This window comes from Chiloscyllium plagiosum, chromosome 4 (assembly GCF_004010195.1).
Source record: "Chiloscyllium plagiosum isolate BGI_BamShark_2017 chromosome 4, ASM401019v2, whole genome shotgun sequence".
NCBI lineage: Eukaryota > Metazoa > Chordata > Chondrichthyes > Orectolobiformes > Hemiscylliidae > Chiloscyllium > Chiloscyllium plagiosum.
Genome location: NC_057713.1, coordinates 70,211,042 through 70,226,172, shown reverse-complemented (window position 1 = coordinate 70,226,172; position 15,131 = coordinate 70,211,042). Strand labels below are relative to the sequence as shown.

At 44.0% G+C, this 15,131-nt stretch overlaps 1 protein-coding gene across 3 annotated transcripts in view; it reads left to right on the top strand.

The window, feature by feature from the left end:
- Window positions 1-15,131, top strand: part of LOC122549113 (oxidation resistance protein 1-like) — a 477,033-nt gene that overhangs the window by 57,759 nt on the left and 404,143 nt on the right. For all 3 annotated transcript variants that reach the window (XM_043688398.1, XM_043688399.1, XM_043688400.1), the window contains exon 2: window positions 3,398-3,488. In XM_043688398.1, the coding sequence (XP_043544333.1) occupies window positions 3,398-3,488 (91 nt within the window). The remainder of the gene's footprint in view (window positions 1-3,397; window positions 3,489-15,131) is intronic.

The following is a 15,131-nucleotide window of genomic DNA, read 5'->3' as shown; positions in this document are numbered from 1 at the left end:
ATGACCTGAGTTCCTGGATTAACAATCTAGCAATAATACCACAATGCCATCATCTCTGTCCTTGAAAAACTAAGTTTACGTTTTTAAGATTTCTACATACAATGCGGGTAGAACTGGCAATGACTGCTGCTGTTGAGAAGGTGATGGTGGTGAGCTGCCTTCTTGAATCACTGAAGTCCATTTGGTGTACTGCTAACGTTCCAGGTTTAAGATCCAGCCACAATGAAGAAATGTTATTGTAGTTCCAGTCAGGATGTTGTCTTTTCTCATTTGTACACTTTGTACAAATGAGAAAAGACAACATCATTATACCAAAGCATTCAATTTATCTATATAACCTTGCATAGGTATGGTCCCTTCTGACCACCTTCCTTACATATTTTCACCTTCATTCTAATTGTCACAATTTCCCATTCTTTCCCAGAAGGTATATTATGAACCATTGCACTGGGAAATTAGTATATAAAACATTGCTAAAAATAATCTGGTACATGTTCTTGAGATTGCATAAAGCTGAGAATTTCACTACACACTTCTCTGATCCTTTTTAAAAATGCTTTGTTCCTGTTAGGATTCCTCCATCAAAAGATTATGTTTGAACACAGAGCTGGAATCCAGTATTGTCTGTGTGTGTAACCAATTGAGCACTCTGATATGATTCTGCAGTTGTTCCATTTCAACTCTGAAGGCACTACATCATTTTGTACAAACCTAGTACAGCCAATTCTGACGGGACTCACATTTTCCAGTATTCTTAATATAAAATTACATCCTTGCTTTACCTTCAAGCCAACATATTTAAAAGCACCAGAAGACTGATTACCAACTTAAGTACTGCCCTAATTTGCTCAATACAATTCTTTTCATACTGATTAGTGATCATGTAAAAATATCATCTATGTATCAAGAAGTAAGTATGAAAGTAAGTCTGCTACTTTTCCATTTGAACATTGCAGGGTCTGCTTTGAGTTGTGCATAACCTAATCTTTGTAGAGTAAGCCTCACTGAAACATACCATAGACAAAAAGTGTCACTCAATCCATAAACATATTTATTAAACTTTGAGAATTTCCCTTTTGTGGTTGGCTACTTCCTCCAAATAGAACATAGAACAGAATAGAATAGAACAGTTCAGCACAGAACAGGCCCTTTGGTCTACGATGTTGTGCGGAGGGTTAATCCTAATGTAAAATAAAATAACTTAACCTACGCACTCCTCAACTCACTGCTATTCATGTGCACATTCAGCAGTAGCTTAAATGTCCCTAATGACTCTGCTTCCACCACCACCGTTAGCAACACATTCCATGTATTCACAACTCTGCGTAAAGAACCTTCCTCTGAAGTCCCCTCTATACCTTTTTCCTAATATCTTAAAACTATGACCCCTCGAACCACTCAATCCTGCCCTGGGGAAAAGTCTCTGGCTATTGACTCTATCCATTCCTCTCATCACTTCTCTGATACAGGTTTCCCTGCAGAAAAGCTGCTTGTACATCCGTGGATTTGTACCGCAACTAAAGTATCAAAAGAAAATTGAATACCACTTTTTCCATTGATCTCAGCTCATTATTTCAGGATATAGAGTCTGCAGGTGAGAAAGGGAAGGAGATAAAAGATAAAGTAATACCAAGGAATCAATTACAGGGGTAGGAGTGATGATATCTTAGAAGGCTCCTCAAATGAAGTGATTTGGTAGAACTTTTAAAAAGGCAAAAAAGGGGAACAATCAATTTGTCATAGTGTAAAAAGTTTAAAGCAGGTGTAATTCTTAAGATGCACTCAGCAGAGCTTCTTAAGCCAGTGTGTAGAAGATCCTCCAGGAGACGGGGCAGTTCTGGACTTAAGTATAGGTAATAAAGCTGGGCAAATGATTGAAGTATCAGTGGGGGAGCATTTTGCAGACAGCATTAAAATCTTGTTAGATTCAAGATTGCTATGAAAGAGAGCACAAATAGGCTTGAAATCAAAGCTTTAAATGGTAGAAGGCAGATTTTTAGCAAGACCAGATATGATTTGGCTACATTGAAGTTAGAGTAGGTATTGGTAACTCTCCAAATGACTATCATAAGATGGTTTTTTGAGAACAGCATTGCATTTTTAGAACCACAGAATCATAGAGTACAGAAGCGGCTTTTCAGCCCATTGAGTCTGTACTGCCAGTCATACACTAAATATACATTAGTAGATAGAGGGCGACATGGCAACTCAGTAGTTAGCACTGCTGCCTCATAGTGCCAGGGACCCAGGTTTGATTCCAGCCTTAGGTGACTGTATGGAGTTTGCATGTTCTCCCCATTTCTGTATGGGTTTCCTGTAGGTGCTCTGGTTTCCTCCCCCAGTCCAAAGATGTGCAGGATTGACCATGCTATATTCCTCCGGGGTGTGCAGTCCAGGTGGATTAGCCACGGTAAATGCAGGGCTTCAAGGATAGGGTAGATTGCTGTTCAGACAGATAGTACAGACTTGATAGTCGAAAGGCATCTTGTCACACTGCAGGGTTGCTATGATTCTAGTTCCACTTATCAGCACTAGTCCGATAGCCTTGAGTATTATGAAACTTGAAGTGCTCATCCAAGTACTTTTCAAAGGTTACCAGCCTTGACTAATCTCCCAGGAAGTGCATTCCAGATCCCTGCTGTCCTCTGGCTGAGCAACATTTTCTTCAAGTCCCCCCAAACCTCTTGGTTTTCACCATAAACGTTACCCCTTTGTTATTGGTCCTTCAACTAAGAGGAATAAGTGCTTTCTCTCCACTTTGTCCATTGGAGAAAAATACTGAGGATGAATTTAAAACCAATAGTTAAAATGATGAGTATTAACTACATACGTGGATTATTCACATTCAGCAGTGATCTTTGAACTGGAAGACGCAAGTATCAAATTAGCAATCAAGCTGTGAGAACGCATATTGGAAAATTCTCTGCTGTGCAATATTTAACAGCAGCATCAACATACTGTGGTTATGTATTGTAAAGAACGGTTGGTAAAATCTTTACTTCAGGGCCAATTTAAGGATTATCATCTTTAATTGTAATATAGCTGGTCAGATTTGTGTTGAAACACCATTGTTCCAATTCCAAGCAGTTAGAGGAAATGTCACTTTGGAAATGTATATTGTCTGGATTTGACTGGTTCAGTTGCTATGTTACATTGATGGATTCAGAAAGTCAGAAAGAAAATTCAGGGATGTTTCTTGGAACTTTGTAGCTCTAATATGAGCTGAGAATGTTGGTCAATTGATGGAGTGGATTGCAAGCATTTTGGAGGCATTTAGAGGCATTTTGGCCAAGTCACCTCAATCACTTTTCACAATCTGTACTTGAGATTTCTAGTGGGATAAAAAGCATAAGTTTTACATTGGTAAATTATTTCTAACTTTTTTTTTCCTTTTTAGTTGGTCACCTAAAAGACGTGGTGCACCTATGCTGTCAGATATATATCTTTAATGAGAAGCAAGACACTGTCAAAATGTTCAACACCAAAAGGTCAGTTAACTAAATATTGAATATGTGAGATTAATGGTTCAGAAATTACTTGCTAAGTTACTGTTGCAACCAGGGAATTAGTTCAAAAGACTTGTGTTTCCTTGTCATGTTAGCCATTTTAATAGTTGCAATTTTTCAAGGATATCTGCTTTAAATGCAGGTAATATATGCACACTACCAGTTAACTGTAATCATTAAGGGGGCTAATGAGGGTGTTGGAAATGTTATGGTCCATTTTACTTAGCATTTTGGACAGAGGGAAGTAGATCCTATCCTGGAGTCTCTCCTTCAATGTCTATGGGAGGTGGTAGATTTGGCTGACCAGGCTGATATAATACTAGCAATTTTTCAAAAGATTGATGATTAATAGGTAAGTTAACTTGCTGAGCTGGAAGGTTTGTTTTCAGATGTTTCGTCATCATACTAGGAATCATCAGAAGTGAGAGTCTTTAGTGAGGTGCTGGTGGTATGGCCTGCCTCCCTGTTTAAAGGTCTTGGTTTCTTAAGGTGGGTGATGTCCATTTTTGTTTTTTTTTTTAAGGGAAGGTAGAAAAGATCTAAATCAATGTGTTTATTGATGGAGTTCTAGTTAGAATGCCATGCTTCAAAGAATTCTCATGCGTGTCTTTGTTTTGCCTGTCCCAGGATGTGTGTGTTGCCACCAGGATACATGAGCACCAACTAGCCACCAAAAGACATGACCTGGTAACATTAGCTTCCATACATACAGACAAAGAAGGATATCACTTTGACTGGGATATCACAGTCATCCTAGGATAGGCGAAACAAAGACATGCACGAGAATTCTTAGAGGCATGGCATTCTAACCAGTACTCCATCAATAAATACATCAACTTAGATCCTATCTAGATTAGATTAGATTAGATTACTTAGTGTGGAAACAAGCCCTTCGGCCCAACAAGTCCACACTGACCCGCCGAAGCGCAACTCACCCATGCCCCTACATTTACCCCTTTAACCTAACACAATGGGCAATTTAGCATGGCCAGTTCACCTGACCCACACATCCTTGTGACTGTGGGAGGAAACCGGAGCACCCGGAGGAAACCCACGCAGACACGGGGAGAATGTGCAAACTCCACACAGTTAGTCGCCTGAGTCGGGAATTGAACCCGGGTCTCTGGCGCTGTGAGGCAGCAGTGCTAACCACTGTGCCACCGTGCCGCCCATCTACCTTAAAGAACTAGAAATAACTTCATCCACCTTAAGAAATCAAGACCTATAAATAGAGAGGTAGGCACTTTACTGGAGACTCTCACTGCTGAAGTTACCTAGCATGGTGATGAAATATCTAAAAACAAGCCTTCCAGCTCAGCGAGCTAACTTACATACTTGATATAATACTGTTATGAAGTTGAAGGCTTGTACTGTACCTTTGAGAGAGTGAATGCTGTTCTGCACTGAGAGCTTACAACCACTTGTGTATATAACAGATAGCAGTCTCAGAATGTACTGGAAAATTGAAAATATGTAACATTTGGCTGTGAAATTGATACCTGAGTTGGTTGCTGATATAACAACAAATCAAATTTAATCAATCTCTTTAAATTAGGCATCAGGATACTAAAACCCAATCTAGCTTGAATTTATTGTTTTGCGAACATCGAACCAATGAGCCGATCCAATATTAGGGATATAAAAAAAGGCAGGCATTTTGAAAATCGGACAGAGCAAATCCCATCAACACAGATCCAATAAATTAGGCAATGCTATCCAAGATACTTTTTCAAACAAAACATATTTGTAGTAAAAAGAAAGTAGACGACCCAGGGCGATCTTCAGCCAGAAGAGGACAGACATCAAAGATGACAACTATTGTATGGTATTGAAATTAAGTTGATGTAATTTTAATAAGTGTTTTATTGGAACAGTATATTGTTATAGAGTTGGAGGCAGATAACAAGCAATTAAGAGAAAGGGGGACTTAGAGTTGTGAATAGTTGTTGTTTAATATTCACTTTTAGAGTTTAAAAAAATGATGTTATTTTCTTTAGTGGAATTTTGGAGTTCTCTACCACTCATATATTTTAACATATCACAACGCAAAATGAGCTTTCATGGGTGTTTGGTTTAATTAACAGAAGGGTTCACCGCAATGTTGTAACAGTACTTTTGTTTGAGGGCCGTGTATTTCACTGGCTGGGCTCGCATTTATTGTGCTTCCATAATTGACATAGAAAAGGCATTTCTGCCCCCATCATGGCACCAGAAGATTCCCCTGGCCTCTGGAACTGCTCGGACACCATTAGCCATGTGGCTGGTACAGCTACCATGCCCACGGCAATCAATGGCGTCACTTCAACCCCCATCATGGCCACTTCCGCCCCTCACAATTCCTCATGCACCACATGTGACATCACTTCTGCCCCCCACATCATCGTTGACATCACACGCTCAGCAACTTCCGCCCCCCCCTCCCCCCCACTGCCATGTTCACCACCACTTTTGTCCCCACCAACGCCACTCACCTGCATTCTGCCGACACGCCTCCCACAGGTCTCACTGTCACCATCCCCGCCCCTCCAGAGCCCTGAGGGAAACTTCACCCCTGCTCCACTCCCATTCCCCCTACTACCGCACCTACTCCAGTTACAGGGTCCGCCCCCACTCCCAGCTCCACACCCTCACCAGGTCCTAGCTCCCAGCCCTGCCAAGTTTTCACCATCCCCCCGGATCTCCCCCTCACTGAGGACGAACAATCAGTCCTCAGCAAAGGCCTTACCTTTATCCCACTTCCTCTGTGCATCAATGAATTTAATACGCATTGTGACGTTGAACACTTCTTTCGCTGCCTCCGCCTCTGAGCTTACTTTTTCAATCAAGACTCCCGCCCACCTTCTGAGGATCCTTTCGCCTGCCTCCAACGGACTCCATCGACCTGGACACCCCGTGCTGGCCTATTACCCGCCCTCAATCTCTTAATTTCCAACTGCCACCGAGACATTAACCACGTCAACCTGTCAACCCCCCTCCCACACTCCAAGCTCTCACCCTCAAAACACATAGCCCTCCACTCCCTCTGCTCCAATCCCAACCTCACCATCAAGCCAGCGGATAAAGGGAGTGCAGTGGTAGTTTGGCACACTGACCTCTACACTGCTGAAGCCAGACGCCAACTCAAAGACACCTCCTCCTACCATACCTCGACCAGACCCCACTCCCCATCACTAAACCATAATCTCCCAGACCATACCGAACCTCATCACCTCAGGAGATCTCCCACTCACAGCTTCCTACCTCGTAGTCCGGGAACCCAGCACCGTCTGACTCTACCTCCTTCCCAAGATTCATAAGCCTGACCACCTGACCGACCCATTGTCGCAGCATGTTCCTGTCCCACGAACCCGTCTCCACCTACCTCAATACTGTCCTTTCCCCCCTAGTCCAGGAACTCCCCACATACGTTCAAGACACCACCCTTCACCTCCTCCAAGACTTCTGTTTCCCTGATCCCCAATGCCTCATCTTCACCATGAACATCCAGTCCCTCTACACCTCCACCCACCATGACCAGGTCCTCTAAGCTCTCCTTTTCTTTTTCTCCCAATGTCCCCAACAGTGCCCTTCTACTGACACTCTCATTTGTTTGGCTGAACTGGTCCTCACCCTTAACTATTTCTCCTTCAAATCCTCCAGACCAAAGGAGTAGCCATGGGCACCAGCAGGGGCCCCAGCTATGCCTGCCTCTTTGTCGGTTATGCAGAACAGTCCATCTTTTGTAGTTACACCAGCACCACTCCACACCTCTTCCTCTGCTACATTGATGACTGTATTGGCGCCACCTCAGGTTGAGGAGGTTGAGCAGTTCATCAACTTCACCAACACATTCCACCCCAACCTTAAATTCACCTGGACCATCTCTGATACCTCCCTCCCCTTCCTGGACCTCTCCATCTCCATTAATGATGACCGACTTGACACTGACATTTTTACAAACCCACCGACTCCCACAGCTACCTGGATTACACCTCTTCCCACGTTACCTCCTTGAAAAATTGGCATCCCATATTCCCAATTCCTCGGCCTCCGCCATATCTGCTCCTAGGAGGACCAGTTCCATCACAGAACACACCAGGTGGCCTCCTTCTTTAGAGTCCGCAATTTCCCTTTCCACGTAGTTGAAGATGCCCTCCAACGCATCTCATCCACGTCCCGCACCTCCGCCCTCAAACTCCACCCCTCCAACTGTAACAAGGAAAGAATCCCCCTGTCCTCACCTTCCACCCTACCAACCTTCGTATAAACTGCATCATCTGCCAATATTTCCGCCACCTTCAAACGGACCCCACCACCAGGGATATATTTCCCTCCCCACCCCGATCCGCTTTCCGCAAAGACTGTTCCCTCCATGACTATCTGGTCAGGTCCACGCCCCCCAACAACCCACCCTCCCGTCCTGGCACCTTCCCCTGCCACTGTAGGAATTGCAAAACCTGTGCCCACACCTCCTCCCTCCCCTCCATCCAAGGCCCCAAAGGAGCCTTCCACATCCATCAAGGTTTCACCTGCACATCCACCAATGTCATTTATTGTATCCGTTGCTCCCGATGCGGTCTCCTCTACACTGGGGAGACTCCTCACAGAGCGCTTTAGGGAACGTCTCCGGGACACCCGCACCAATCAACCCTACCGCCCCATGGCCCAACAATTCAACTCCCCCTCCCACTCTGCCAAGGACATGCAGGTCCTGGGCCTCCTCCACTGCCACTCCCTCACCACCCGACGCCTGGAGGAAGAAGACCTCATCTTCTGCCTCGGAACACTTCAACCCCAAGGCATCAACATGGACTTCACCAGCTTCCTCATTTCCCCTCCCCCACCTTACCCCAGTTCCAGACTTGCAGCTCAGCATCATCCTCATGACCTGTCCTACCTGCCAATCTCCCTTCCCGCCTCTCCACTCCACCCTCCCCACCTCCATCCACCTATTGTACTCTTTGCTACCTTGCCCCACCCTCCTCTCTGACGTATCACCTCCATCCCCACCCCCATTCACCTATTGCTACCTTCTCCCCAGCTTCCCCCCCCGCCCACCATTTATCTCTCCACCCTGTGGATCCCTGCCTCCGTTCCTGATGAAAAACGTTTGCCCGAAATGTGGATTTTCCTGCTCCTTGGATGCTGCCTAACCTGCTGTGCTTTTCCAGGACCACTCTAATCTAGACTATGGAAAAGGCGGCGATAAGCTGCTTTCTTGAAATGCTGAGAGTAGGGACACCCACAATGCTGTTAGGGCAAGAATTCCTAGATTTTGTCCTAGTTACACTGAAGGAATGGTGATGTAATATTGTTTTTACACCCTTCAAGGACAAACTGAGTTTCTTGAATACAGAAGTAAAGAAATTGTGTGACTTACAAACCTGTGATGGTCAGTTTAGTTTTGGCAGAGAGGTAACTAAGGTTATTTTTCCATCTGAAAAGTATTTAGTGCTGACACTGGGGAGCAGTTGGTCTTTGAAGAGGTGAATAGCCACACCAGGTACATTGAAAACAGTATGGAGACGATTGCACAGTGTTGTTTGACCTGGGAGCTTGATTTGAGTGTAGATTTTAAGGCATCCATTTCAGATTTCCCATTCAAAATTGTTGCAGTTGATAATCTTTCACTTGCCTCATGATTATGTTGAGTTTCTTTGAGATAAAAATCTTTGAAACACAATTCATAGAACCTCAAGTTTGCTGAAGCAAATGCCTCTGGTTGGGTTGAAAAATGCAACACAGGTTGTTTGTGTTTTGACATTTTAAATGTTTTTTGACATTTTTTCTTGAATGTGTCTGACAATAATTCAGAGGTTCCTCTGTTAAGGTCTGAAATCACATTGTGTCTCTGGAGGTATTTCTTTCCCCACAACAAGAGATGCGTCAGGAGTTTCTCTTCTACCGATAAGGTAGAATACCTGGATCATTGCTTTGGCATGATTTAACCTCTGCTCTTGAAGATAGTTACAAATATTGCATTCCTGAAGTCTGTGGAAGTTTTTGTTTTGCTTTCAAATCCATTAGATTGAGTGTATGGAGTCCTGTTGTGAGCAAAAACACATGGATTCTACCCTAGATGACTGAAGGAGAGCATGGACAGTATCAGCTATCACTGTGGCTTCACCACTGAGGAGCCTTTAGTGTTGACAAATGGAGTTGGTCGTAGAGTCAGAGAGGCCTACAGCATGGCCCTTTGGCCTGTTGTGACCATGCTAGCCAAAACAAGCACCTAACTATTCTGCTACAATTTGCCAGCATTTGATTCACAGCTTTTAATGCCTTGGATTTGTAAGTGTTCTTCTGAATACTCCTTAAATATTATGAGGGTTTCTGCCTCATCTACAGAGTTCCAGATTCCCACCACCCTTTTTCTTGTTCCCTAAACCTTCCGCCTGTTCCCTTAAATCTATGCCCCCTTCACGAAGAGTTTCCTGCCTGTCTACTCTATTTGTGCCCATCAAAGGTTTATAGATCTCAATCTCATCCCCATTTATTCTCCTCTGCTGTAGGAAAAACGGTCCCAGATCCAGATCCCCTTAATAAGTTTGTTGTTATCCTTAAGGACATAGACACCATTTTTGTTAATCTTGGTGACCTTGCCCATTTGACCTGATGGCTTTAGAAAGCTTTTCGTATCATGATGATCAGCATATTGTTGCATCTGTCGGGCTTTCTTTACCTTCTGCACATCCTTTATCTCATGAATTTGTGACCTTAGATTGTTCTAACAGTTAACAAAGGTTGCTCATTTTTATTCACATATCTCAGCAGGTTATTATGCTTAAAATTGATAATGATTGAACCTAATAGCCTGGGACACAGGGTAGTACAGCTGATTTTCTTTAATCCCACCGTATAAATCAATGACCTGTGCAGTAGGCATCAGACTTCTGTGCAGGTTGAGTAATATGGACATCACTTAGATCTTTGGTCCAAACAATGGCATTCTCCAGGAGGTCTAGTGTTTTGGTCTCAGATGCTCCATGTGGTTTTCTTTTTGTCTTTCGAATACGAGGTTTGGGATAGATGACATGCATATAAATGGTGGGCTAGAATGTTTATAATCTTCAAAACCAGGAGAAGCTAATTGTTATGGAACGGGACAAGGATGAGTCTGAAATCAAACTTCTCAACTGGGAGCAGGCTGATTTTAATAAGATCAAGTATGATTTGACCAGAGTTTACTGGGAGCAGATACTTTGAGGTAAATCTGTCTCAGAACAGTGAGATGCATTCAAGGAGGAAATAGCAGGTACAGGACCAACATGTTCCAATAAAGGAAAAGAGTGGGATCATCAAATGCTGTGAACACTGAATATGAAGGGATATATGGCATTGGTTCAAGGGGAGATGGGAGGCTGATGACAGATATTGAAGGTTCAAGAGAGCAGAAGCCCTAGGGAAATATAGAATGTGCAAGATGGAACTTAAAAAGATTAGGAGAGCTAAAAAGGGGCATGAAAAGTTATTCACAGGTAAAGGAAAGTCCTAAATTGTTCTATTGGCATATTAAGTTTAAAAGGATAACAAGAGAAAGAGTAGGGCTCATTAAGGACACAGCAGTAATTTATGCGTGGAGCATAAGTTGTAAGTAGAGTTCGAAATTAATGTTTTGTACCTTGTCACTCGTGAGCTGGATTATATGGGTACAGAAATCATGGAGAAGATCTGTGGTACAATTTCAGATTAGCATAGATGGAGAGGAGGTTCTGAGTACTCTGACAGGCACACAAATAGATGAATCTTCAGGGTCAGATGAAATTTATCCCAGATTGTTAAGCAAGGGAAGAGTAACCCACCCAGACCCGTTCCCCGAGCCTATATTTACCCCTGACTAATGCACCTATCACTACGGGTAATTTAGCATAGCCAATTCACCTGACCTCCAAATTTGGATTGTAGAAGGAAACCAGAGCACCCGGTGGAAACCCACGCAGAACTGGGGAGAATGTGCAAACTCCACACAGACAGTCTCCCGAGGCGGGAATCGAATCCGGGTCCCTGGCGCTGTGCGGCAATAGTGCTGACCACTGAGCCACCATGCCACCCCGAAAGAATGCTATCCTTGCATTACATCCTATCCTTGAGCCACATGGGCTGATCAGCGGCAAATTGAATTCAATCTGGCTAAACATGAAGTGATGCACTTGGGCAAAGCAAGGGAATACATGATGAACGGTAGGACTCTGGGAAGCACTGAGGATGAAAGAGACCTTGGCATGCATGTACACCAGTCCCTTAAGATAGTGGGATAGGTCGACAAAATAGTTAAGAAGGCATGTGGCAAACTTGCCCTGTATGGCCAAAGCGAAGTGCATGGTGCTGGAAAAGCACAGCTGGTCATGCAGCATCTGCGGAGCAGGAGAAATGATGTTTCGAGCATAAGCCCTTCATCAGGCCCATGATGTTTAAGAGGAACGAGGTTATGCTGGATGTTGGTTACGCCATAGCTAGGGTATTGTATTCTGGAATCCATATTATAGGGGCATGTTATAGCACTAGAGAAGGTGCAGAGAAGGTTTACCAGGATATTGCCTGAAATGAAGAGTTTCATTTATGGACAAAGATTGAACAGACTGGCATTTTTTTATAGCAGATGAGATTGACCACTGACTCGCTCAGTTACTTGGACTGTCCAGCCTCACCTCCCTGTTTCCTGTCAAGACTTCATTCCATTCTCCCAGTTTCACCCTCCCTGTTACATCTGGTCTCATGATGCCACCTTAAATGCGGGGGGGGGCTCAAAAATGATCATCTTTTTCCTCAACTGAGGATACACCACAGTGGTTATTGGGGAAATGAGCTGTGACTTATTTGCTGCACTTCAGCCCTCACTTCACCAGCATCCACATCCAACGCCACCATTTCCGCCATTTCCAGCGGGATGGCACCACCTGACACACATTCCTTTCCCCTTCCATGTCAGCATTTTGCAGGTACCGTTCACTCTTGGACACTCTGGTTCACTTCTCCACTCCCAATATCTCCCCACATACCTAGGCACCTTCTCATGCAATTGCAGAAGGTGGAACACCTGCCTGATTTCATCTTCCCTCTCTCACTGTCCTAGGCTCCAGACACATCATCCTGGTGATTTACCTGCATTTAAATCACTCTGCTGTATTCACTGTTCACAATGTCGTCTTTTGTACACTGGGGGGATGAGACATAGACTGCACAATCACTTTGCTGAACACCTACATTCTGTCCACACAAGTAACCCTGAACTTTCAGTTGTCTGACACTTCAACACACGACCTTGTTGTCTGGTCAACATTTCTGTCTCTAGTCTGTTGCAGCAAGGCTCACCACAAGCTGGAAGAATAGCATCCCATTATACTCATGGGTATCCAGCAGCCTTCAAGCTTAATACTGTTAGGACCTTCTTCCATGTACTTTGCCCAACCCCACACCTCTCATGACATGCTTTCAGCATAGCCAACTCATTTTCACTGATTCATGGTCACCATTTTCAGCTTTTCTTTCTCCGTGGCACACTACCATCTATCAGTCTGCCTAACTGTCGTTCTTTCTCTTTGTTTCTCTCTGATTGCATTTCTGTGTATCTGTTCACTCCTTTCCTTATCCCCTGTCTTCAGCAAATATATCACCTTTTCCGAGCAACTAGTTCTGAAGAAAGCTCACTAAAGTCTCTCTTCACAGATGCTGGCAGACCTACTGTGTTTCTTCAGCAATTTCAGTTTTTGTTTGGAATAGATTTGAGGTAAAGAGTAGAAAGTTTAGAGGAGATGTAAAGAAAAATATTTTCACCTGGAGTTTACTGCCTGTATGGGTCGTTGTTGATGGCAATCACTCAGTGACGAGTATGATTATCTACCTAGAAAATCCTGTGTCGCTGTCCAGGGTTCTGTGGATTTTTATGTGGCTGCTGAGCCTGATCCTAAAGCCACATCTCTGATCACAAATTTAGCAGGTGTTTCTGGGAAGTATCCATAGAATCCGTACAGTGTGGAAACAGGCTATTCAGCTCAACAAGTCCCCTCTACACCCAGGAGTTTCCCACCCAGACCCATCTCCCTACCCTATCCCTGTAACTCTGCATTTTCCCATGACGAATGCACCTCACCTATATATCCCTGGACACTATGGGCAATTTAGCATGCCCAATCCACCTAACTTGCACATCTTTGGACTGTGGGAGGAAACCAGAGCACTGGCAGAAACTCGCATAAACACAAGAAGAATGCGCAAACTCCACACAGACATGTGCCTGAGGCTGGAATCGAACTTGCATCCCTGACATTGTGAGGCAGCAGCATTAAGCACTGAGCCACTGTGCCACAGTCCTCAAAGGCTTATAATGTTGGCAGAGGGTGAAACCGTCAAAATATTTTAAAAGCATTTTGATGTGCAGTTGTCATGTCAGGGCACACAAAGCTTTGGCCAAGTGACAGAAAGTGGGCTTAGAATAGTTAAATGGTTATTTATGACCAGTAACAACATGATGAGCTGAAGGGTCTTTTTCAGTGCTGTAGATCTGTATGACTCGAAGACTCTAGTACTCCAACAGAGACAGAAAAAACACCTATATGTCACAAATTCGAAATCCACAAATCAAAACTTGAAGCAAACATTATTAAAATATATATGAATCTCACAGTCTACATCATACAATGTATCGTCAGTGAATTTGACTACATACTATAAATGGTGGTATCCACTTTGATGTAGGCCTAAATGATGGATAACTTCTGGGTGAACAATTAACCATCCAGGGACACAGACTGTATGAGATAGCAACCAGAGCAGGCAATTATCACTTTCTCCACGAATTCTGTCAGACAACGACAGGAAGCTTGCTGTAGATCTCTCTGGGCAGGACTTAGATGCTTCATGTTAAGGTCTATGGGTAGCATGGTGGCTTAGTGGTTAGCACTTCTGCCTCACAGTACCAGGGGCCCGGGTTCGATGCCTCCCTTGGGTGACTGTCTGAGTGGAGATTGCATGTTCTCTCCGTGTCTGCATGGGTTTCCTCTGGGTGCTCTGGTTTCCTCCCACAGTCCAAAAGATGTGCAGGTCAGGTGAATTAGCGATGATAAATTGCCCATGGTGTTAGGTGCATTAGTCAGGGGTAAATATAGGGTAGGGAATGGGTCTGGGTGAGTTATTCTTCGGAGGGTTGGTGTTGGGCCGAAGGGCCTGTTTCCACACTGTAGGGAATCTAATAAAAAATAGTAAGTGTTGCTGAACAAAGATATCTTGGAGTGCAAATTCACAGTTCCTTGGGTCATAGAGTCATAGAGATGTACAGCATGGAAACAGACCCTTCGGTCCAACCCGTCCATGCCGATCATATATCCCAACCCAATCCAGTCCCACCTGCCAGCATCCGGCACATTTCCCTCCAAACCCTTCCTATTCATATACCCATCCAAATGCCTCTTAAATCTTGCAATTGTACCAGCCTCCACAACATCCCCTGGCAGCTCATTCCATACACGTACCTCCTTCTGCGTGAAAACGTTGCCCCTTAGGTCTCTTTTATATCTTTCCCCTCTCACCCTAAATCTATGCCCTCTAGTTCTGGACTCCCTGACTCCAGGGAAAAGACTTTGCCTATTTATCCTATCCATGCCCCTCATAATTTTGTAAACCTCTATAAGGTCACCCCTCAGCCTCCGA